The sequence below is a fragment of the Carya illinoinensis genome, chromosome 13 (assembly GCF_018687715.1).
Source record: "Carya illinoinensis cultivar Pawnee chromosome 13, C.illinoinensisPawnee_v1, whole genome shotgun sequence".
Classification (NCBI taxonomy): Eukaryota; Viridiplantae; Streptophyta; class Magnoliopsida; order Fagales; family Juglandaceae; genus Carya; species Carya illinoinensis.
In genome coordinates, this window is record NC_056764.1 from 27,886,361 (window position 1) to 27,911,530 (window position 25,170).

General features: G+C 35.7%; 1 protein-coding gene and 1 long non-coding RNA gene across 2 annotated transcripts; one reads left to right on the plus strand and one right to left on the minus strand.

Moving 5' to 3' along the window:
* Window positions 1-11,987: 11,987 nt before the first annotated feature.
* On the plus strand, window positions 11,988-13,000 carry LOC122291891. Its single transcript, XR_006236800.1, has 3 exons — window positions 11,988-12,424; window positions 12,648-12,697; window positions 12,874-13,000. It is a non-coding gene; the product is annotated as an uncharacterized LOC122291891 (long non-coding RNA).
* Window positions 13,001-13,624: 624 nt separating this feature from the next.
* Window positions 13,625-19,912, minus strand: LOC122291890 (BTB/POZ domain-containing protein At3g44820). Its single transcript, XM_043099925.1, has 4 exons — window positions 19,127-19,912; window positions 18,786-18,855; window positions 14,844-16,052; window positions 13,625-14,762 (listed from the first exon to the last, which is right to left on the minus strand). The coding sequence occupies exons 1-4, from the start codon at window positions 19,174-19,176 to the stop codon at window positions 14,193-14,195; spliced, it is 1,899 nt and encodes a 632-aa protein (XP_042955859.1). The 5' UTR covers window positions 19,177-19,912; the 3' UTR covers window positions 13,625-14,192.
* Between the last annotated feature and the right edge of the window lie 5,258 nt (window positions 19,913-25,170).

Sequence of the window (25,170 nt, forward strand, 5' to 3'; positions counted from 1 at the left end):
TGTTCCGGCGTGAGGGAGAGGGAGGAGAGAGAGAGCTCGGGGGGGGTTCGGACGCGGGGGAGAGAAGAGAGAAAAAAAAGAAAAAGAAAAAAAGAAAAAGAAAGAAAAAGAAAAAGAAAAGAAGAAGGAAAAAGAGAAAAAGAAAAAGAAAAAGAAAGGAAAAAGGAAAAAAAGAAGAGAAAAAGGAAAAGAGCTGCAAAAAGAAATGAGATCCAATCCTCACTCCGGGAAAACAAAACAAACCACCAAAAAGGGACTAAAAACCATAAAACAACTTAAAGAAATAAAACACAACATCAAATAAATTAAAAATCAATTTTAAAACGCAAATAAATTAAAATAATAAACTAATATATTAATTAAAATAAAAACAACCATTTAAGCGAAAATACACTTAAAAGCGGGTCATCACATCCTCCCCTCCTTAAAAACAATTTCGTCCTCGAAATTGCAAATCAACCACCAACTTAAAGCAAGCCACATAAACGCTCATAAACCAACTGAGATCATGATTAAAATACATACCTTCATCATTCAAACAAGTACGGGTACTGCTCCCTCATGTCCGCTGCTCGTTCCCAAGAGAAGTCTTGAGCTAACGGATCTCCCCAAGCCACTTTAACCAAAGGTATCGTCTTGGACCTCAACTGTTGCTCCTTCCAATCCAAAATCCGCGACGGAACAACTTCGTAAGTGAGATCCGGTTGCAACTGAATACCTGCTGGGTCGACGAAACGTGGCTCTTGATGTCCAAAGCTCTTCTTCAGGGATGATACGTGGAAGACATCATGAACATCCCCAAAATAATCTGGCAAAGCAACTCTGTAGGCGACGGACCCTACTCTCTCCAGAATCTGAAAAGGGCCGACGTACCTCGGATCTAGTTTCCTCTTCTTACCAAAACGCTTAACACCTCTCATGGGAGAGACTTTAAGATAAACCCAATCACCAACTTCAAAAGACAACTCTCTCCTCCGGGTGTCAGCGTAGCTTTTCTGGCAACTCTGAGCTGCCGCCATTTTGTCTCTGATGATCCGGACTTGGCTTTGCATTTCTTGAATTATTTCGGGTCCAATTACCCTACTTTCCCCAACTTCATCCCAACACAAGGGCGACCTACACTTTCTCCCATAAAGAGCTTCATAGGGAGCCATCTGAATGGTCGCATGGAAGCTGTTATTGTAGGCAAACTCGATGAGCGGCAAATGATTTTCCCAACTCCCTTGGAATTCCAGGACACACGCTCGCAACATGTCTTCCAGGGTCTGTATGGTGCGCTCTGACTGGCCGTCTGTCTGCGGGTGATAAGCAGTACTGAACTTCAACTTAGTACCCAAAGCTGCCTGCAAACTCTTCCAGAACTGAGACGTGAACCTCGGGTCTCGGTCCGACACTATACTCTTTGGTATGCCGTGTAGCCGCACTACCTCTTTGACATACAAACGGGTCAACTTACCCAAATAGTCGGTGTTATTAACAGGCAGAAAATGAGCACTCTTCGTTAACCGGTCCACAATCACCCAAACAGAATTCTTCCCACTAGGCGTTCTCGGCAAACCCACAACAAAGTCCATTGTGATGTCATCCCATTTCCACTCAGGAATTGGGAGGGGTTGGAGCATACCTGCAGGTCTCTGATGCTCGGCCTTCACCTGACGGCACGTGTGGCATTTCTCCACATATAAGGCAACGTCCTTCTTCATTCCATCCCACCAGTAATTTTTCTTCAAATCCCGATACATCTTTGTACTGCCAGGATGAACTGAATAAGGGGCCGCATGAGCTTCCGCCATGATCCGTTCTTTGAAATCTGAGTCCTTTGGGACCACTCTGCAATCTCGGAACCGAAGTATCCCATCATTATCCATGCTATAATGCAACGGCCCTCGAGATTTTCAGACTCTTTTCCTGATGTTCAGCAGCTTCGGATCCTTTCTTTGGAGAGCTTTCAATTCTTCAAAATCAGTTACCCGAATATCAAGAACTGAAGACAAAATCTCTACTTGCTGCGAACTTTCTATAAGGAGCCTTCTCATCCCACAAAGCAACGATTCCAATTCTGACGGTTCGGCTTCATCTTCCAAATGAGACTTCCGGCTCAAAGTATCAGCAACTATATTAGCCTTCCCCGGGTGGTACTTGATCTCACACTGATAGTCACTGATTAGCTCCAGCCAACGCCTTTGCCTCATATTCAGATTTTTCTGGGAAAACAAATGCTTCAAGCTCTTGTGATCGGTAAATACCTCGCAAGCTTCCCCATACAAGAAATGCCGCCAGATCTTGAGTGCAAAAACAATCGCAGCCAATTCTAGATCGTGCGTCGGATAATTCTTCTCATGGTCCTTAAGCTGACAAGATGCATAGGCTACAACCCGTCCTTCCTGCATAAGGACACAACCCAAACCGAACTTAGACGCATCACTGAAGACTACGAATGGCTTATGCGGTTCTGGGAGTGCTAACACTGGTGCCGTTGTCAACCTGTTCTTCAATTCCTGGAAGCTTCTCTCACATTTCTCTGACCAAACAAATTCTGTATTCTTCCGAGTCAAAGCTGTGAGAGGTCCGGATAGGCGAGCAAAACCCTCTACAAATCTTCGGTAGTATCCGGCGAGCCCCAAGAAACTCCTGACCTCGCGCACGGTTGTCGGGTGCTGCCATGACAATATGGCTTCTACCTTACTAGGATCAACTGCCACTCCGCCCCGGGAAATTACATGCCCAAGGAATTTAACTTCTTCTAACCAGAATTCACACTTGCTGAGCTTGGCGTATAGCTGGTGTTCTCTCACTCTCTCAAGTACCAGACTAAGATGATACACATGCTCTTCAACATCTCAGGAATAAATCAGTATATCATCAATAAATACTACCACAAAGGAATCCAGATAAGGTTGAAACACTCGATTCATCAAATCCATGAACGCTGCAGGGGCATTAGCTAACCCAAACGGCATCACCTTAAATTCATAATGCCCATACCTCGACCTGAAAGCAGTTTTAGGCACATCCTGGTTTCTGATTCTCAGCTGGTAGTATCCCGACCTCAGGTCAATCTTAGAGAACACGGCTGCTCCTTGAAGCTGGTCAAACAAATCATCAATCCGCGGGAGAGGGTATTTATTTTTGATGGTCACCTTATTCAATTCCCGATAGTCAATGCACATACGGAGGGTTCCATCTTTCTTCTTAACAAATAAAACTGGTGCACCCACGGCGACGTACTAGGCTGAATAAATCCCTTCTCTACCAGTTCTTGCAACTGAGTCTTCAACTCTTTCAATTCAGCCGGTGCCATGCGATAAGGAGCTTTATGCACAGGAGCCGCTCCAGGTTCCAAGTCTATAACAAACTCCATCTCCCGAACAGGGGGTAGTCCGGGCAAGTCATCCACAAACACATCGGGGAATTCTTCCACAACTGGAATGTCTGCCAAAGACTTCTTCTCAGACGGCGTGGACACCATCTGCACCAAGAATGCATCCGCTCCCCATGCAATCTCCCGTCTTGCCTGAATCGCCGATATAATCATTAGCTTTTCTTTTAATCTACTCCCCGCAAATTCCAGACAATCACCATCTGGAAGCTGAAAGCTAATTATCCGACTTCTGCAATTAATACTCACAGAATATCGGTATAGCCAATCCATCCCGAGGATGATATCGAAGCCCAACAGCTTGAACACCACCAAATCCGCATCCAAGAATCTTCCCTCAAAATTTAATGGGCATCCCAAAGCAACCTTGGAACACCACACCATCTCACCATCGGGTAGAGCCACTACCATAGCCTTCGGCAACGGTTCCGTGACCAAGTTACACACCCGAGCAAACGTGGAAGACACAAACGATCGTGAAGCACCGGAATCAAACAAAGTACAAGCATAAAACTCATACAAACGGACTCTTCCTGAACCAAACACACAACCCATGAAATCCAAAAAATAACGAAGAAACCGAATGCACCAAAAATTAAATCCAACTTAAAAATTAAATTAATCCATACCTGTGATTACTCCAGCATCATGGGTCGCTGGTGCCTCATCATCCACCTCTTCGGGTGTGACAGCATAAACCCGGGCTTGCACTACTTGTCTCGGGTTGGTTCTTCCACCGTGTCTACCTCCACGGCTTTCTTGAACTCTGACGGAGCAATCCCAAACGATATGTCCCACTTGGCCGCACCGGTAACACTGGGGTCCGCTACTCATCCGACACTCGCCCTCATGAACTCTATTACAAGCTCCACAAATAGGCACCCGTCCTCCCATACGAACACCTGAGGACGTAGGAGGTCGAGTTCCGGTCCGCTGAACAAACTTCTGGGGCGAACCCGAGCTGCTTCCTTCACCAGAAAAACTCCGCCTCTTATGCCCTGGAGGGGAACCCACACTCAGATTATTTTCCCGCTCCACAAGGGTAGCCACATCCACTAATTTCTGAAAAGTGGATATCCGATGGCTGACCACCATACGGTGTATGTCATGACGCAGCCCCTCCTGGAAACGATCTGCTCGCATCTCCTCAGTGGCAACAAGGTGAGGAGCAAACCGCTCAAGTTCTATGAACCTCCGGGCGTACAGCTCCACTGTCGCGCCCCCTTGGACCAGATTGGAGAACTCTCTTGCCTTTTGCTTCCTTACCGATGCAGGAAAGAAGCGGTCATTGAACTCCTTCTTGAAACGCTGCCAGGTCACCGCAGCGAAAGATCCCAGTTCAGATTCCAACAACACCCTCTTGGTATCCCACCAATCAGAAGCGGTACCTTGCAAGAGATAGCTGGCGTAAAGTACTTGCTGTGCCTCAGTGCACCCACACACCTCAAAAGTCTTCTCCAGATCTTTGATCCATTTTCCAGCCTGAAGTGGATCCTCATTTCCAGTGAAGTGTGGAGTCCTATGCGCCAAGAAGCGCTCATAGGTGCATCCGGCTTGCACCATGCTACTGGACCCTCCTGGATACATCCAAGGCCCTCCCTGATATGGCCAGGGACCTCCCGGTTGTGGCCAATACCCTCCTTGTTGCGGACAAGGCTCTCCTGACGGTGGATAAGGCCCTCCTGACGGTGGCCAAGGCCTTCCTGACGGTGGCCAAGGACCCCCTTGTGGTGGCCAAGGTCCTTGTGGTGGCCAAGGCCCTGCCTGTTGAGACCTCGCACTCTGTTGCATAAACTTCGTCATCTGCCGAATTGCTTCGGCTATGGAGTCATCCTTGGAGGTATTGTCCCGTGGCTCCTGAGTATTTTTCCTTGGTCTTCCTGGTCTCCCCATATTCCTGTCACAACACCACTCTTGACCCTCCTTTAAGAAAACAAAAAAAACCATCATAAAACCAACAAAAACAAAACAGCACTACACAGCAAGAAACAAAAGAAACCAGCATGCCAAAACATAACTAAATAAATAAAAACAAACAAACAAGCTCACACAATTAAAACAAATAAAACAACTATACTCAACATAATTTTCAAAACACAACTTTAAAAACATTCTGGTACTACTTACGGGACATGTGGTTTTACCCAGAGCCAAACCGCTCTGATACCACCTGTGACGCCCCCAAATCCCCACACCCGAACACGGAAAAATCGAGACGTCCGGATGGTGACAACCCGGGTCACCATCCTATCGACGGGTGCCGAGTGTGTGCAAAGGCAACAAATGTGCACGAAAGAACACGCAGCGGATAACGAAAGTCATAACTAAGTACCAGAATTTTTTTCTTAACGTAATACAAGCTGTTTAAAACGTACATAGATAAAATATTACAAAACACAAATACAGCTTTAAAACCATAAAGAAAAGCATAACATCAGCAACCCGGCGGAGCCGCATCCTCAGGCTCAGCCTCCTCCTCCTCATCCTCATCTCTTGCACCAAAAGCTACGGAACCATAAATGGTACCGCAGGTAAGCAAAACCCAAACACTACCAGATAATAACACATATAGAACTCAAACAATATGCATGAACCATGTCCAATGTACAAAACCCAAAGACACAGTTTTCCACACACACCAAAATCACATTTTTTATCCGTATGCACCATGACCTCCCCTAGGGGTCATCCGCACACCCTGGTTCCAGTGCCACACCGCAGAGTGCCACCACGCATGTGACACCTAACGAGCGATGCCCAGTTCCGTGCCCCGCACGTTCGTAGCCAAGCATCCTCTAGCCCTCACCAGTGAAGGGCCACAGAGTCGGTGCGTAGAGCGATGCTCGGTTTCGCGCCCGGCGCGTTCGTAGCCAAGCAACCCCTAGCCCCCGCTCCCGTCGTCTAGCAACAACTCAGGGGACATCACTCAGTTTATTCCACTCCCGAGTGACCAGAGGAGCTCCACCGAGATAATAACCCATCCCGGCTTGGGCTCGTGATACCCACGCACTCGTAAAACCACTCACGCCAATACACAGGCTTTTCACACAAATCCACAAACACACGTGCATGCACCATGTAATGCCATAACAATGCATAATAAAATAATCCAACAATCATAAATCAAATAAACAGGCAACTCCGTCCTCCATCCATCCGACCCCCGAAACTTCTCGGACTCAGTCCGGAATCAACAACCAACAACAGTAAATAATTGAATGAGCAATATATATTAAAATCTGAAAATAGGGTTTGGAAAATACTTACAGCGCTATATGGCAATTTTAGAAAACACGAGGCGATGCAAACGGCGGAAAAACAGCAACGTCACAGTGAAAATTCACTGTGGCCGTGGGTCTGAAAAACCCACTTTTGAACGGGGACAAACTAGGACACGAGATTGATAGGGGGTGGTCAAGGGATGGTTGTGAAGCTATTGGAAGTGATGAACGGCCGTGGGTGGCGGCGGAATCGCCGGAAAATGGCCGAAATACCCAAATCGGAAAACAAGCTCGTAGGAGCTGCTCCGGTGGTCGTTGGAGGCCGGAAATGGGTGGGTTAGGACGGCAAGGGACCGGTGATGAAGTGGTGAATAAATGGTGGCCGGAGGTGGAGCGACGGCGGCGAATCGGAGCCAAAACCGTGCGACTTTGTTGGGATTTTTCCGGCCAAATGGCCGGCCGGTTGGGGGTGAGCTTGGGTGGGGTGGTGCACCGGAGGGAGGGGAAGAGAATGGGACCGGTGGGGGGCCGAACGGTGGCCGGACGGCGATGGGTTGGGCTGAGGAGTGTTCCGGCGTGAGGGAGAGGGAGGAGAGGGAGAGCTCGGGGGGGTTCGGACGCGGGGGAGAGAAGAGAGAAAAAAAAGAAAAAGAAAAAGAAAAGAAGAAGGAAAAAGAGAAAAAGAAAAAGAAAAAGAAAGGAAAAAGGAAAAAAAGAAGAGAAAAAGGAAAAGAGCTGCAAAAAGAAATGAGGTCCAATCCTCACTCCGGGAAAACAAAACAAACCGCCGAAAAGGGACTAAAAACCACAAAACAACTTAAAGAAATAAAACACAACATCAAATAAATTAAAAACCAATTTTAAAACGTAAATAAATTAAAATAATAAACTAATATATTAATTAAAATAAAAACAACCATTTAAGCGAAAATACACTTAAAATCGGGTCATCACAAAAGATATACTAATATGTAGTAAATTTGTTATATTTTTAAAAATTTCATAGTATTTGTTTATTAAAAAATAAAAGTCAAAATATGATAAATAGATTTTTGCAATATTTTAGCAAAAGGTAAAATAAAAAATATTTAAGAGTAATGTGATTTGAATTTTGATTTTTTTATTGACAAGAAAGCCCTTATTTTTTACAATAAATAGTACATTAGATTTTTTTTTTTTATTATTTTGAAGAAATATGTACGATTAAATATGTAATTGAACAAAAAATAAATGTTTAATATTCATAAAACAAATGAACACTTATAAATTTCTTACCAAATGATTATAATGTGATTTGAATTTTGATCGTCCTGTTGACAAGACAGCCCCTATTTTTTACAACAAATAATATATTAGAATTTTTTTAATAAGAATATATTTGTTTAAAGATGTAAAATAATGTAAAATTCATTTATACAAATGAAATCACCAAAACAAAGTAATTTAATAACTTTAGATACATCAAAGTAAAACTAAAACGTAAACTACTATAATTGCCAAATAAAGTGAAGGGTAAAATAGGAAAAAAAACATTGGACGAAAAAAAAAAATATGAAAAAAAGATCTATTATTCCTAACACTGTACATCGCGGATTCGCACTTATATTATCACTATAGATAAGATTTATATATTATATATTTGTATATTACATTATATATATTATATAAAATGAGAATTCCAATATTATATTTGTTGCCGATATAATATATTATTAGATGAATTTTAATCATTTTTATGACAAAATAGCCACTATTTTTAACAACAAAAAATATAAGAAATTAAAACTAAAAAAAGAAGAAGACGTTATTAGTTGAAAGAAGAATATTAATTTTTAAAAAATTAAAGCATATAAATTTTTTATTATTATATTTTTAAATAATATAAACAAATTTAGTCGTTATTTTTATTGTTATGTTTTTATATATTTTTTCTTTCTTTGAAATTGTTTTTTTACAAAATATAACATATCTTTAAAAATTTGAACAATTTATTCCTAACTTGAATCAATTTTGTTTTATTTTATTTTTTTTACAGCAATTTATTTTTTTTTCCTAAATAATTTTGTTAGTTGTTGATGTGTTTTTTTAATAAGTATGTATATTTTAATTTGTTTTGTTCTTATTTTTTATTTTTTTGTGTACACAAATAAAATGATAACTTGTCATTTATTGGTATGAATTTTTTATATATTTTAAAATCTATTTTTCTTAAGTTACATGTAAATTTTTTACTCTATTTTATATTACTCAATACGATTGACCATATTTAAGCTAATCAATGTTAATACTTATATAAATTGATCATATTGACTATTTTTATTGATTATTGGCATATATAAAAATGAAATGTTATGTTCTTATTTATTATTCAATTTTATATGTATATTAAATTATATTTGTATTTTTAGCTACATCTACAATTTTTTTTTTCTTTATATTACTTAATATCATTGTTTTATTATATGTAAGAGTTTTAGATTGGGTTTATTCATGTTTCAAAGATTTTTTAAATATTGAAATAAATGACTACTCTAATAATTGATTACATCTGTGTTGAAACAAATAAAAAGTAAAATATAAAGAAGACAAAAATAGCACTACAATTGGAAATGAAAAGCATGAAAAGATTTAGTTACCCCAAGTAAATTTAGTTTTATAAATTTAAACATCCTTGTAGTTTTCTATTCTTGTTCTTTCATTTTGAATTTATTTGTACATCAATATAGAGTTGAAAACTAATCCAAAAGAACCAATATTAAAACTCTATTTTATATAAATTGACCATATTGACTATTTTTATGGATTATTGACATATATATAAATGAAATGTTATGTTCTTATTTATTATTCAATTTTATATGTATATTAAATTATATTTGTATTTTTAGCTACATCTACAATTTTTTTTCTTTATATTACTCAATATCATTGTTTTATTATGTGTAAGAGTTTTAGATTGGATTTATTTATGTTTCAAAGATTTTTTGAATATTAATATAAATGACTACTCTAATAATTGACTACATCTGTGTTAAAACAAATAAAAAGTAAAAAATAAAAAAGACAAAAATAGCACTACAATTGGAAAAGGAAAGCATGAATAAATTTAGTCACCCATTTTACAAGTAAATTTAGTTTTATAAATTTAGTTCATATTTAGTTTTATAACTATTCATTTAAAAAGTTAAAAGAATAAGGGAAAACAATTTTATTTAATAGTAAAATGTACAAAATGAAGAAAGTAAATATGAAATCAATCTTATACTAATATATAGGTGGTCGAAATGATAAAGAAAAAAACCAGAATCTGATAAAAAAAAAAATAGACAAATTTGAGAAAATAACATAAAAGTAATATTATAAAAGTATTAAAATTAGATTTCCCATAAAATTATCTTTAATTTACCAAAAGAAGACATTATCCAAATTTTTTTTTGGAAAATTTTACTTATTTTTTTAAAACCTCTAACATTTCATTCATTATTCTTTATCTATTTTACTCTATTATTGTTTTATTATTAATTTTTTACCTCTATTTATAAATTTAAGAACTCGATATTTTTTCTTATTTTTTAAAATGTTACTTTACTGAATATTAAAAAAAAAATAGATATGATAAATTTTTTATATTTCCATAAATATTTAAAATATTTTAAAATTATAATAAATATGAGTATAATAAAAACTGTAGATAATTAGAAGTAAATAAAAATGATAAAAAGTTTAAATGATTAGAAAAAAATATTAATATAAAAATAATATTTAAAATTAATCCTATACTAATGTATAAATGGTGTAAATGATAAAAAAAAAAAATACATATGCATATCATCTAATTACATAATGTAAGAAATTCATTCATTCATAAAATACAGTTAATTTTTACAATATACTGAGGAAAATAATAAAAACGTACCTACAATTCAATGGCTAACTGAGAGAGTAGAACGCAATAGAGAGCCACAACGAAATGAAAGAAATTTCAATATTTAAACTGCAGTTCAATTCAATTTATCAGATGAAGAGATCAAAATTAACAGTAAAAAAAAAATAACACCAAGCGGACAAAGCAAAACGACACTAAGGACAACGAAGTGAACAATAAAAATAAGGACAAAATCGAAAATAAAAAACAAAAAACATATTTGTCGGTGGGAAGCCAAAAAGACAAAAATAACTGTCGGTGAAATATAACTAAAACGTAAACTATCGTAATTGCCAAATAAAGTGAATGGTAAAATGGGAAAAAAACGTTGGACCAAAAAAAAAAAAGGTGAAAAAAAGATTTACTGTTCCTAACACTGTACATCGCGGATTCGCGCTTATATTATCACTATAGATATAGATATAAGTAAATAAATGTAAATCCTAATCCGGTAATAAACAAAACACAACAGGGGCAGAAAAGTAAATTTTACTCTAACCCTAGACAACCCTATATAACCATCATTAACTCTAATTCCCTCATTTCTCTCCCTTCCCATTTCAGCTGTCGTCCCCTCTCTCTCTCTCTCTCTCTCTCTCTCTCTCTCTCTCTCTCTCTCTCTCTCTCTCTTACAGCTTTCATCTTCTTCTTTGATCTCTGTTTGTATTTTTTTTTCCTCTTAATATTTTACACTTTCGTTCGCATTTCTTTTACAGCTTTCATCTTCTTATTTGATCTTTGTTTGTTTTTTCTTCTCCTTTTAATCTTTTGCACTTTCGTCCGCATTACTCATATATTGCGTTTATTTGATTTATTTTTTGTTCATTTTTTGATTGTTTAGATTTAGGTTGTTCTTTACGGTATAATATACATATATATATATATATATATATTTTAAGCTTTCAGATGTGAACCGTTTATTTTGAATATTTTTTGTTGCTTTTTTATACATCTAGATCAAGATTGTTTTTTATCGTTTTAAATTTTTTTTGTTTTTACTTTCAGAACTGCAAGCGAAAATTTCCTATGCTAATTTTCATCTTCTTGTTTGATCTTTGTTTCTATTTTCTTTTCCTTTTAATCTCTTGCAGTTTCATCTGCACTACTCATCTCTTGCATTTATTTGGGTTTTTTTTTGTTCATCTTTTGTGCATTTAGATCTAGAATGTTCTTTACGGGAATTTTTTTCTCTCAGTTTTCATCTTCTTGTTTGATCTTTGTTTTTATTTTCTTTTTCTTTTAATCTCTTGCAGTTTCGTCCACACTACTCATCTCTTGCGTTTATTTTATTTTTTTTTGTTCATCTTTTGTGCATTTAGATCTAGAATGTTCTTTACGGGACTTTTTTTTAAACTTTCAGATCTGAACCGTTTATTTCATTTATTTGTTGTTGATTTTTTATACGTTTCGATGAAGAATGTTTTTAACGGTTTTTCAAAATTTTTTTTTGTTTTTACTTTAAGATCTGAAAAAATTTGTTTTGTTTGAGTTTCCTTCTCCTTTTTTTGTTCTTGTTTTTGTCTATTGCCTTATTTTGTTCTTCCGTTCTCTTATTTTGTTGTTTGATGTTTGGAATTTTTAGATCTGTACAATAACTTATTTTTTTGCAAATGATGTATGTAACGTGCGGATCCTCTGTGTACAGGCACGACATCTACGGCCGTGAAGCACCATCCTCGCATTCGTCGTCCTTAGCCAGTGACAACCACTCATCTCTCACGGCTTCTCTGTGTATATTTCAACATCTCTTGTGTATTAAGGCACTCTGTTTGGGTTTCCTTTTTTTATGCATATTTTTAGATTTTTTGGTTGGATTTGTTCTTTGTTGGTTCTTCCTCGCGTGGTGGCTCAGATCCGCTGCCTATGGCCGCGTGTAGCAGCCGACGACCATGGCGGAAGGTGAAATATTTTTTGTTTGTGTAATATTTCACCATTGTGTATTAACGTACTCTGTTTGGGTTTTAATTTTTTAATTTTTTAATTTTTTTTTATCTGATCGATATTTTCGGTTTGTTGGTTGGATCTGTTGTTTTTGGTTGAAGAAAGTTTTTGTTTTTCCTAATGGATATTTCTGGGTTTTTCCGTTAAATCTGTTATTTGTTGGGTCTTCCTAACATTGCAGTTCACATCGGCTGATAATGGCCAGTCGGCAGCCCACGACCACGCCAGAAAGTGAAATTTTTTTCATTTGTTCATTATTTTCGTGTATTGATGTATATTATCAATATAGATAAATATTTTTCACATCTAGACGAAATTTTTTCAACTGGATAGTTTTTTTTTTCAAAAATTTTGGAACTCAATTTTGTTTTTTCACTCTTAACTGCTGGTTTTTTTTGTGTTCTCAGGACGTACGAACAAATCTGAAGATTAAATTTCAGAAGATCCAATTTATATGATGGGTTTAATTTTTTTGTTGGGTTTACTCTTTAAATAAAGATGTAAATATGCAAATATAGTTTTATCTTTCCATTTTTATTTTTTTTTACTGTAATACACATGCATATCATGTAATTACATAATGTAAGAAATAGATTCATATAATACAGTTACTTTTTACAATACTAAGAAAAACAAATAAAACGTACCTACAATGCTGAGTGAGAGAGCAAAACGCAGTAGAGAGCCACAAGGCGGAATGAAAAAAATTCTGATATTTAAACTACAGTTGGATTCATATTGTCAGATGAAGAGATAAGTATTAACGGTAAAAAGACAATAACATCAAGTGGGCAAAGTAAAACGACACTGAAGACAATGAACTGAACAACAAAAATAAGGGCAAAATCGGAAAGACAATAAAGCAAACTAATCTGTCTGTGGGAGGCAGAAAGACAAAAACAATTGTCGGTGGAATAAAAGTAAAACGTAAACTGCGGTAACTTCCAAATAAAGTAAAGGGTAAAATGGGAAAAAAATGTTGGACAAAAAAAAAGTGGGAGGGGGGGAAGATTTTACTGTTCTTAACACTGTAGCAAGCGGATTGTCGCTTATATAATAACTATAGATAGATATTCATATGGCTGCTGCGCTTTAAAATCATTTTTGTGAGTGCACCAAACGGTAAACAAGATAATCAGAAGTAGGTTAATTTGCAAGTTCAGACAATGAAAACACGGACCTTTACTTATCTTCCCAATGTTTGACAGAGTTACAACTTGATTTACAGTGCTGTAAATGTGTAAGCTACAAAGACAAAATAACATATATAACTGTGACTTGGTGTATTTACTTCTATGGAATCCACATTATGTGTCCAAGTTTCAGATGGGAGTCCCAATATTTCATCTTTCAATCGCAAAGTATTCACTTCCCGACTTCCTGGTTCATTCTTTGAGCCTACCAACCCCTAACCTATGAAAGGTGAAAGAGAACTTAAACAATTCTACAGTCTACTGCCAAGCACTCGACAAACAATTCTGTGGTGCAAGAGTGGATCTCTTTTCAACTGCCCTATTGAAAATAGTGCCAGCTTCAAACGGAGGAAAGAAAAGGAAAATGCTCAATCAGTTAAAAAAATGCTAAAAAACAGAAGCAAATTTTAACATTTTCCTTCCCTTTCCCTCGCACATTCGGGACCAAAGAGCCTCCATGTATGGAAATCCCATCATCAGCTTCCTTGCTTTTCTTCTTTGACAAGTTATAATCAGCTTCCTTGCCAATGCCTTCAAAACAAAGAGAAGCTTTTCCGGTGTCTGGAATTGCGTGATAAACGCAACTGCTCAAGTGACGGTCTTGGAGTGGGTCCAGTGCTTTCAACAGTATCCTGTTGAGCATCCGAGGATCCCGGAACAAGCTTGCATCCAATTTTCTTCACAACCAAACGAGGAGAACTAAGGGTACTATGTGATTTTGTCACCTTTTTCATCTCTTGCTTTATTTTACTAAATTCTTCCTCAAGTTCCCCAACTCTAGACCTCATCCTTTCCATATCAACCTTTAAAACCCGGTTCTCACGTACTACTGTTACCCAACCATCCCTCTGTACAATCTGGCCTCCCATGTCACCTGGGACAGTCAAAGGACCTGCAGGGGCAATTTCAGTGTCCAGTACATGGAGACAACCAGCTAGCGCTGTTCTTAGCTGCATTTGCTCAAAAAACAGAACTTGAAGAACAACTCTAAGTGGCAGCCTTTCATTTTGGGATGCATGAGCACAGGCATCAATGGATAGTTTCTGGTAGTCAATGACATTGCAGAGTTCTTCCTTCTCCTTCTCAGAAAGCCAAGGGTGCGCCTGCACAATGTCATTAGCAGTTATAAACCTCAAAATTTAGGATAAGTTTTTACTTTTATAGTTGGTCCAGTAAAACCAAACCTTGAAATATATATCCAGTGCTCTGTACAGCCCATCGTGCAAAGTTCTTGAAGATTCTGGGAGGGCCTGAGCAATAGCGCGGATCTTTCCTGGTTTCAGATTCACATCAGAAGCAACCTCTGCAATATAGCTGTCTATCAACTTTGCAACTTTTCTTAAAGGCCCAGATGATGGTGAGGTTTCCAGGTCAAATGATGATGGAGAAAATGATGTTATAAATGACTCGGAAGAGATAAAATGATGGATGATCCGTTCAACACAGTCAGTATTATATAATGTATCAGAATCAGAATAAGTTGGAATCAGAAGAGCATCCAGAGTTGCCAGTTCTAATTGCATTCCTATTCTCTTCTCTAAAGAGTCCTTGCATGTATGATTGACACCCAATATCAATGCAACACGAAGAAGTCCCAGCAAAAAACGGCAAAAGGATTTGCCCTTCTTTGCTGGCAGAAGCTTCTCAATGCTTTCCAATAGATCCTTTTGATCCACCACAGCAGGTGTCAAGCTAAAACTTGCAACTGTCCTGGTTTTGCCACTTTGTCCACCCTGCCATCGGCCTAGACCAGGTAGGTACTTTCTGGCATAGTACATTGCTGCACCAGCTAGGTTTTCAGGTCTTATCCCTCTTCCTTCCATTGTCTTAATAAGTCCCACAAACAAACCAACACTAAGGTATGAGATGTCTTCAAACCACCAGTCAGATTCTGAGCATCTAATTTTTGCCCCAGTGTTTATTCCATTCCATAAGATACTTCCCCCAGGGCTCTGCAAACTACCATACATCATCATGGGCCATCCAAACAAACTAGGATCCGTACAAACCATCATAGATAGAGCATTAAAACATTTGCTCAATATCTGGAGCTTTTCAGCCCTTGACATGACAGGTTCAGAACTTTGAAGAGCCAAAATACAATCTTTCCAGTTACGAAGTATATTCTTATGAAAGAAACTTTCTGACTTAGATATTAAATTACCTTCTCCATACTCATCTGCCATTTCGAGATAGTCTGCTGCACAGTATACCATTACTATGTTTCTTGGTGTCATTTCAAGACGGACGCCATAGCAAAACTTAACTGCAATCAAGAAAGAGTCAGGGCCACCAGGAAATTCTTCCAGCACTGTGGTAAAAATCTTCTCACGGGTACTTTGGGATTCTTCATGTATCTTTGCCATCTTCCCACATTTTGATATGAGAGGAAACTGGAGGATTACGTATTGTTATAATATCTAAATTCAACTGAACACCAATGTATAGGCTACATAGAGAACATTGTAAATGAAGAATAAAGCACACATGAAGAATCAAGCATATTGATTCAACTGCAGTACGGATTAGGATATTTAGTTGTACTTTTATATACTAACAAAGACAAAACTAACTGCAAAAAAAATTTCAAAGAAATAGAATATGCCAATCAATGGGGCATATCACCATTACACCAAGAAGCTCCCTTGTGTAAAAGGTTTCAATGACTTCTACAACTTAAATCTAGAGAGCAGAATCACTTAACCAAGATCTCCCTGTTGTTGAAAACATGGATCTAACGGACCAACTGTGCAACACCAATCGGCATGACCTCATGCAAAAACGTGCCAATTCAAAGCAGTAATCCTGCCTACAACTAACTGTGAACCACTAATCTGCATGGATCCCAATGTCCTTTGCGCTTTCCCTCTCATCTCCCCCCCACCGCCAAAAATAAAACTCTCCCAAACTCATAGAAGCAAGTGCATGCATCAAACATGAACAAAAAGAAACTGAAGATATATACACACGTACATGTATATGTAAAGTAGATTGAACTAAGCCACTCCAGCATTTTACAGCTCAAACAGGTTTTTTTTATGAGTAAAGCTTAAAGCCTTAAAGTAGAAGTCTAAATGAGCTGAGTTCATACATGTAGTGGGTGGTCAAGCCTTGTTCATTTAATTTTTATTCACAAATGAGTCGAGCAAGGGCTTATTACCAAGTTACATTTTCTGTTTATAAATAACTCAATCATTATTCGAGCGAATTCAAGCTAATTCACAAGCCACTTAATTTTAACAAAATAGATTATTTACATCATATCTTAAACTTTATTTACAAAGCTTAACAAACAAATTTAGAATTTTGGTAACTATCTATATATAGACATACCAGTGGTTATATTCATATGACCTCAAGCAACACATACAAAATATTAGGAACTTGATTTCTCTTATCTTTTGAAATACTTCAAATAGTCTCGTTGTAAAATTAAAATAATATTATAAAATAATAAACGCGAATTTTTTTTGATAAGTAAATAATAAACATGTAATTTTTTGAACTAATACAAGTCGAACCAAGCTTTATATGAGTTTATCGTTTAATGGATGAGCTTAGAGATCTCCTTTTTAACACTTTACTCCATTGGTTGATTGTAATAGATTTCAATAGTCTAAATGTTTACGATTTCTTGTATCTTTGGTCAGTCATGCCTAGGTGTTGCTCTTGTGTATGTCCCGTGTACTTGAGCTATGCCTACTTCTCATCAATAAAACTCTTATTTGCTTATCAAAAAATAATAATCAATCATAACGAACAGTTCATTTAATAAACAAACTGAGTCAAACTTGAGTTTGACCAAGCTAGTCTTGAGCGACTTTTTGAGTAGTCTTATTTAATAAAAACCCGAGTTTAAAGCTTAAACAGGTCATAAAATCAATGTTTACATCAGTAGCAATAAGGGGAAGTACATTCATCCCCATTGATGAAAGCAAGACTTATTTGTTGGGGGAGGTGGGGCGGCATAATTGATTCCATACCAAAAGTATTCCAATGTGCATAATAACTATAGTCATAGCAGAAAACCAAATGGCATAGTTGCCCAATTCATAACCTGATTATCTATCCCAAGTCTTTTATGAGTTAAGTACAAGTAAAAGATCCAGGACTCATACGGATTCCAAGACAAAGGGATGGAAACTAGACCTCACAGATGAGAAATTGACATGTAACACAAGCTACTTCGTAAGAGTTGATTTTGATGAAAATTTGGCAGGATGAAAATGAAGTAAAGAACTCAGTTTTCAAATAGTGGATTGCAACTTTTAACATAGAGGAAAATAGAATAACTTCTAATTTAATATAATTTAATTTTTCTACCTTATTTAAAGAGTTAATTTAAGAATTTTCAGCCCCTAGTGAACTCTCGGCCCTTAAAATCTATAATACATAATTTAACAATTTTTCAAAAAAATATGATGTGCCACCCAATTACCATATAAAGGTCAGAAAATATTCTTTTAAATGTGGAGTCAGGCTTAGCACTATAACAGGACCGCTTTAAGGCAACTTATGCTGAGAGATGCGACACACAAACATGAATCAATTCGGTCATTGATGGAAATAATTACTGCCATGCACTGGTGCGCATTCCATATTTGCTGCCTGAGACTCCCAGACGGCCAGACCCAAAAGGGATAAGCAGCCAAATAATGAGAAATTGAGTTGGAGGGATTATATGACAAAACCAACACAACGAAACAAAGCAGGTTTTTATACAAAACAGGTAGAAGGCCCTCATCAGGATTCAATTTCAAAAAAAGCTTCAAATAATTATGTCACTTGTGGTGTAAAACTTCAACTCAAACAGAGATAGCTGTATAAGAGAGGCTATTCTTAAATCCCACCCTAACAAGAACGTAAACTTCTCTCCATTTTCAGAATTTCCCTAATATATATAAAGGTGAAAAAAAAAAAGTGTATTTAAAATCACATCAATATTCAATAATTTAATCGTCGGAACACTATATTCAGTCAGAATAATTAGCAAGAAAGACAAAAGCTTAAGCAGATATACCAAAGAAGTTAGAGAATCAGGAAACGATCAATAGACAAAAATATATGTAACGGAAACAAGATAAATTTTCTTACAAACGCCCATAAAAGCAAAGGGGTAGGGATACCTTGTGCAAATGGAAGTTTACGCCCTCAACCACAACGGTAATATCGCTAGGCAATCCAGAATTGCAGAACCTGCCAAGACCATGAAATTCACCAATTATCAACACTAAAAATCAAGTATTTTCTTCTTTCTATTTTTCTATGGACCTTGTATAATAAAACCGGTAATAAATTTTTGAGCCATAACTTGTTGTGTTACTTGATTTCGGCCACGAGGCTGTTATGAATTCTAAATTCAAGGACCCAATAAAGAAAGCTTAACAAGAATTAGACTATACGGAAAATTATCAGATACAGTTACCAAACAAAAGCTTATGAGAAGTAAGTTTGTAAGTGTGAATACCAGTCATTGCCTTCTCGACGAAACTCAGAAACCTTCCTTGCGGGAGCCATGGCTGAACGGAAGGAGAGACCCTCTCTCTCTCTACCAAGTCAAATTCTTCATTTCTGGTTGAAGACCTAGAAATTATTCTTCCAATAAAAAAAGGAAACAAAGATGCCAACAAGGAACAGAACAGAAACCGAGTCCCACTCAGTCAACTGGGGCAGTGTCGGCAACAGTGGGCCTTTACAGCCAGGAAGTTTGCGTGCCCATCAAAATAATAAACCAAACAACAGGAAAAACAATTCTTTTGGGATTCGTTTGTGCCACAGAAAAAGAATGCACGGATCACGACGTCAACCGGCGAAGCAAAAAGCGTGTTTAACGATGGTAGGTGTAATGTAAAACAGGGTTTTATAGATAAATAAGCACGAACCGGTAAAGCGCTCTCTTTTTTAAACAAAAGTGGGCGTGTGAGGGACGGGGCCAGAGGAAAGGGGCATGTAGCCGTGTAGGGGTTTCAGCCGGCCGAGGAATGATAAGTAATTATAAGGAACCGGCCGAGGAATGATGTTTGTCTCACGCTTTTTGTCAAACACCTTGGCGCAATCATGGTTTGAAACCGCGTGGGTTTAGATTGCTTGGAACAGAATGGGGGCACGAGATCTCTTGAAGAGAAAGAAACAGAAATGAGTCAAAGACCTTTGAGGCTAAATGAGATTTATGGGAAAGAAAAACAATGGGAGAAAGCCATGGATTGGCTGCAATAAGGAGACGAGCCAGTGGAGTATTGGACCCACTGGCCACTGCCACCGTGGAACTACTTCTCGTCAGTATGAACTGTCCACCTCTACTCTCTAAAGTTGGCGACAGCAATTAGGCTTTTTTTTAAATAATAATAATTAAATTATATAAAAATAATATCATAAATTAATGTGATTATATTGTTTAATTTATTTTATAATAAATATAATTTAATAATTTAATAAATCAGGTCATAGAATTCCTTTTGATTAGAGTATTTCTTGTGAAAAGTATATGTACGAGTAATATTCTAATGATGGATGAGGATGCCAACAAAAGCTCAGTATAGATACATGACATAGAGATGTTTTGTCCCCGCACCTTTTGCATTCTTGTTTAGGGGTATATGTACAAAAACAGTTTACCAGCAAAAGAAACCCGCCTGATTTCGAAAAGTGGTGGGAGAGTTAAACTCGTAAACAGCGACAAATCAAACTTTCAAACACCTACACAAAAAGCAAACAAATAGAAAACATAACATAGGATGGACAGAATGTGTGGAAGGCAGTGTAGGGTCGAGGGCTTGATTTGGAGGAGGAAGTGCGGCGACAAGTGGTGGTCATGTGTGCCGGCATTAGTGTTTATGGTACATGCGCAAAGATGTGCTGGCCGGGATTATAAGGTTGGGACCGTGACTGGGAGGCATACATGTTGAGTGTAGAGCCTGGTTTTATACTCGAGCTGAAGCAATCCGAAAGTTTACTTGATATATTGCTTGAACGAAATTTAAGTAGAAAGCTCGCTCAACAAGGGACTTAAGTGAGATTTAAATAAAGAGTTCGCTTAACAAATACTTGATAATAGGTTCGAGTGAAGCTCAACCCAAGAGTTCACTCGACTTAGCGCTAAAGTGAATATCAAACAAAAAATTTGCTCAAATCGCACCTAAACGAATATTCAAATAACTTACTGCCTTAGGTTTTCACAATGTCGTGCATATATATGTTGTTAAACAATAGATAAAGCATAGAGACATACAAAAAACTTAAGAGAGAGGGGGAGTTTGAGAGAAGTGAGAAACTTGTATTTTTCACTGTGTACTTCATATTCATATGAAATAAAAATCATCTATAATTCTATAGATGTAGACATATTATTAAACTACGTAAATTTTATATTGTGTGATTATTTTTTACCACTTTTCTTTCACCATGTTCGCATTATGGTTTCCCAATAAGGTGGTAGGTAGGTGCATGGGTCGGTGTGAAGTTAGAAAGCTGAGCTTTTAGTGATTATTTGGGAGAGATGTGTGGTCTGCATGAGGCCCACACACCATGAGATGGAGTCCGGACTTGGATCATTGGAGAGAACATGAGGAAAGGGTCATGGTGAGGTGCGTCATGTGTAACAGTAAAGGCTAAGAAGACGTAGATTTGAGCAACAATCATAAACATGGAAAAAAGGGCCTAGAAAGAGAGAAATTAATAAAATAAAATGTGGCGAGCATTCAGCTGGATGGGAGGGGGCAAGAAAAAGTTTGCAACGAGATGTGGTGTTCTTCTTATTGGCAACGAGAGAGAGACGGGCTCTAACAGTCCTAGCATTAGTTTCTTTATATGTATCTTTAAAATCATAAATTTTAAATATTAATTTTATATATAAAGAAAAATTTTTAAATTAGATTATACATTTTTGAACTAAATAATAATAAAATATTTTTACTTTTTTATTTTTTTAAATTATTATTTTTATATATTTTACAATTAACACAATATGCTCAAAAATATAAATTCCATATATCTAAATATTACCAATTTTATATATCAAAATGACTACTTTTATCAATAAATATTAATATATATTAAAAAAAGCACTTTGTATTATCAACTTAATATAAACTTAATATATCAAAATCATATTAATACAAATTTCACAAAATTGATTTTAATGGGTAGAAGAGAAAAAAAATAGTAAAATAATATTTGAAGAGTGAATTGTAATTCTTCAAACTTAAATAAATATTATTCATAGTTATGTAAAATTTTAAAGATTGCCAATGCTCTAAAGGCGCTCGGAGGCGTTCAAAGGCTTTTTGGTCGAAAGTTTCAAACTAGCAAACTGACAATAATTAGATCTCGTTCAAATAAGATAGAAATGAAATATTTTAAATAATTATAAAAAATTAAAATTAAAAGGAGCTGAAATAATTTGTTAAAAAATATAAATTTAAATAGAAAATTGAATATATTTAATTGCAATTTTATTTATTATCGTACTAAATATATAGCTAATGTAACAAATATATTGTTGATATGAAAGAGTGTCACGTGCCATTTTATTTAAAAAATAAGTTAAAAAATTAGAAATATTATGTTTTCTAATAAAAATTTATTTTTATATTTTTTGAAAAAAAAAACCTCCACCAGTAGTGGCTACCATGGTTTCTTTTTTTCAGATTTCTTAAAAAGTTTTGTGAATAATATAAATTAATTTCTAATAAAAATATTTAATTATTTTTAAGAATATTTAGTTTATTTTAAAAAATCATGTGTGGCCTCATTTGATTCGTCATATCATTTCTAGGGATGAAAAAAAGCCGAACGAGACCGGTTCAATTCTAAATCGGTTTGGTCCGAGGCCAGTTCTATTTTTTAAAAAATTGATCAAAATCAGTTTGATTCTGATTTTTTTTTTTTTAAAGGACCAGACCAGTTCATATAAATATATGATTTTAGTTTTTATATTATATAAAATATGTTTTATATGATTTTTTATATTATATATAATTTTTATCAAATATATATATATATATGATTATATATAAAATAATCTTGTATTATATGCTAAATTACTAATTTAAATAACGTTAGCTTTTAAAATTCTATATAAATAACTATATATTATTACTATAGTCTCTAGTATTAATAGTTAAACTAATACAATATTAATATATATTATAATGTACTAAAATATATTATTATATTATTATATACTATAATATATATATATAACATATTATATATATTATATATATAATATATTAGAAAAATCGGATCGAATAAAATCAAAATCGATAAAATCAGAAGTACCAGTTTAGAAATGTAATCAGTGCAGTATCAGTTTTTCAAATTTTAAAACTGGTATATACCAGTTCAGTTCTAAAATATATCCAAAACTAAATCAAATCGAACCAATTACACCCATAATCATTTCTTTGTCGGCACATCATGCAAAAACAAAATGAAGAAGTAAAAGTAGAAGGAAGAGGAAGGGATAAAAGTAAACGAAGGAACGATTGATGTTTTTTCAAAACTGAAAACCAAAAGTCAAAAAATAAAAAATAAAAATAAAAATATTGAGAAAGAATACAAAATAAAATTTTATTGGAGTCTATAAAGATTTAAAGAATGATATATGTTTAATATTTTTTTTAATGATTACTTATTTTAGAAAATGGGATGTCATGCCCTTGCACCAACTGGGTGTTGTTTTTCTTCTACAATCCCTGTTGTTGCGGAAGATCTAACTGCAAAATTAGCTACTAAAATGACGATGCATCTAAATTAAAATTACCCTTCTATCTATTTAGAAGAATATGCTCAATTAGTTATTTCTTCTATCGAGAGAGAGCGTATCGACTGGCAGATCACAAATATCATAAGAAATATTATTTTTACACTAAAAAATCACAAAGATTGGCACTTTAAAAAAATTGATCGATCTCAAAATTGATTTGTGCATTAAGTGGCTCAATGGCCGCTATCAACTTTGTGTTTGATAGCATTCCACCAGCTATTCTTCTTTCTAGTTTTTTGTTTAATGATAGTGGAAAGGACACTCTTTAAATTTGTTGTATTTCTACCTTTTCTATCTAATGCAAGCTTGTTTTTTATAACGTCAAGAGCACGCCTCTAGCTGTTGTCAAATACAATGTTTGAATTTTGTCTACAGCATTATCCCAAAAAAGTAATACTAGATATAATTATGAAATATGTGAACACCGTATAATCATTTTAAAAAATAGTAAATTTTATTATTATTATTATGTAGGTTTTGTATTTACTCATTTTTTTCAAAAAAATTGTACAACACTTACACGCTTCACGATTACAAATATCATTTATATATATAATCTAATATAATTAAATATATTACATTTAATTATAAAATTAATATATTATATTTAATCACGTGAATTTATAAATTATATATATATATATATTTTAAAATATCTCTTCGTCAAATTTGATGGTTAATTCAATAACTGTCTTCCACCAGTACAGCTAGCTATAATAAACGTAGAGCTTTATAATGAACAGAAGCGAAGGAGAATCATAGCTTCACTCAAATGGAGTCAAGAGAAATCATGACAAAAGTTGGCCCAATTACAATTACAACATTTGTCTTTATGCTTCTGCCGTTTGTAGATGTTTGCTATCATTGTACGTCTAAAACCACATTCCAAAATGGCTGTGCATTATGGGGGTGTGGCCTCTCCTTTGTCCTCTTGATAATCAACGATAGAAAGTTTCACCAACTTATATTAATTCTTGAAGCCTATTTGGCCCCCCCTCCATATTTTTTTGTCTTTCTAATTGGACACTTCCCCACACCATAGTTTCGTAATATTCTTGGAAATTTGTGTGAAAAGACATCATTTATTGGCTCTAGACGTTAAATCTAACTTTAATTAAGTTTGTTTGATATTGTTTTGTAGGGATGGAGGCGGGACACCACCACCCGCCACCTAGCCCCAACCCCACCCCATTCAACATCCACCTGGTTGGGCCATGCCCTCCCGAGGTTTACCCCATCCACTCGGCCCAACCTATATATATAAAAGAAAAAATAAGTTTTTTTAATAAAACAATGTCGTTTTAAGGTTAAGTTTAACCTCCCGTCTCTCTCTCATCCTCCCACGTCATTGTCTCTCTCTCTCTCTCTCCCTCTCACCGGCATGACCGCCCCGTTCTCTGCCGGGTATCCTCTTCTATTCTCCTCCTCCTCCTCCCCTTCTTGTTCTTATTCTCCTCCTCCTCCTCTACTTTTTATTTTCCTCCTTGAAGACTGAAGTGTGGTTGTGGTTCTTTGCTCATATATGTTATTGTTTTGATTGTTTTGAATTTTTTTTATTTTTATTTTTGTTGCTTTCGGATCTGTCATGGATTATTGAATGGGTAAAAAGGACTAAAAAGAACTTGCACACAAAGTGCTTGACAGAATACCTGAAAGGAATAAAACCCTCACAAAGATGTTATTATTTCTTGTATATTTTCTTATACAATTAGTACAGAGTATTTATAGACTACTTTCATAACAAA

Bases quoted from the DNA above. Each gene is read 5' to 3' on its own strand.
- LOC122291890 (XM_043099925.1), bottom strand. From the start codon at position 19,176: ATGGCTCCCGCAAGGAAGGTTTCTGAGTTTCGTCGAGAAGGCAATGAC. The intron at 18,856-19,126 runs GTATTCACACTT...TGGTCTTGGCAG, and splicing joins CGTCGAGAAGGCAATGACTG to GTTCTGCAATTCTGGATTGC. The intron at 16,053-18,785 runs GTATCCCTACCC...GTAATCCTCCAG, and splicing joins TAAACTTCCATTTGCACAAG to TTTCCTCTCATATCAAAATG.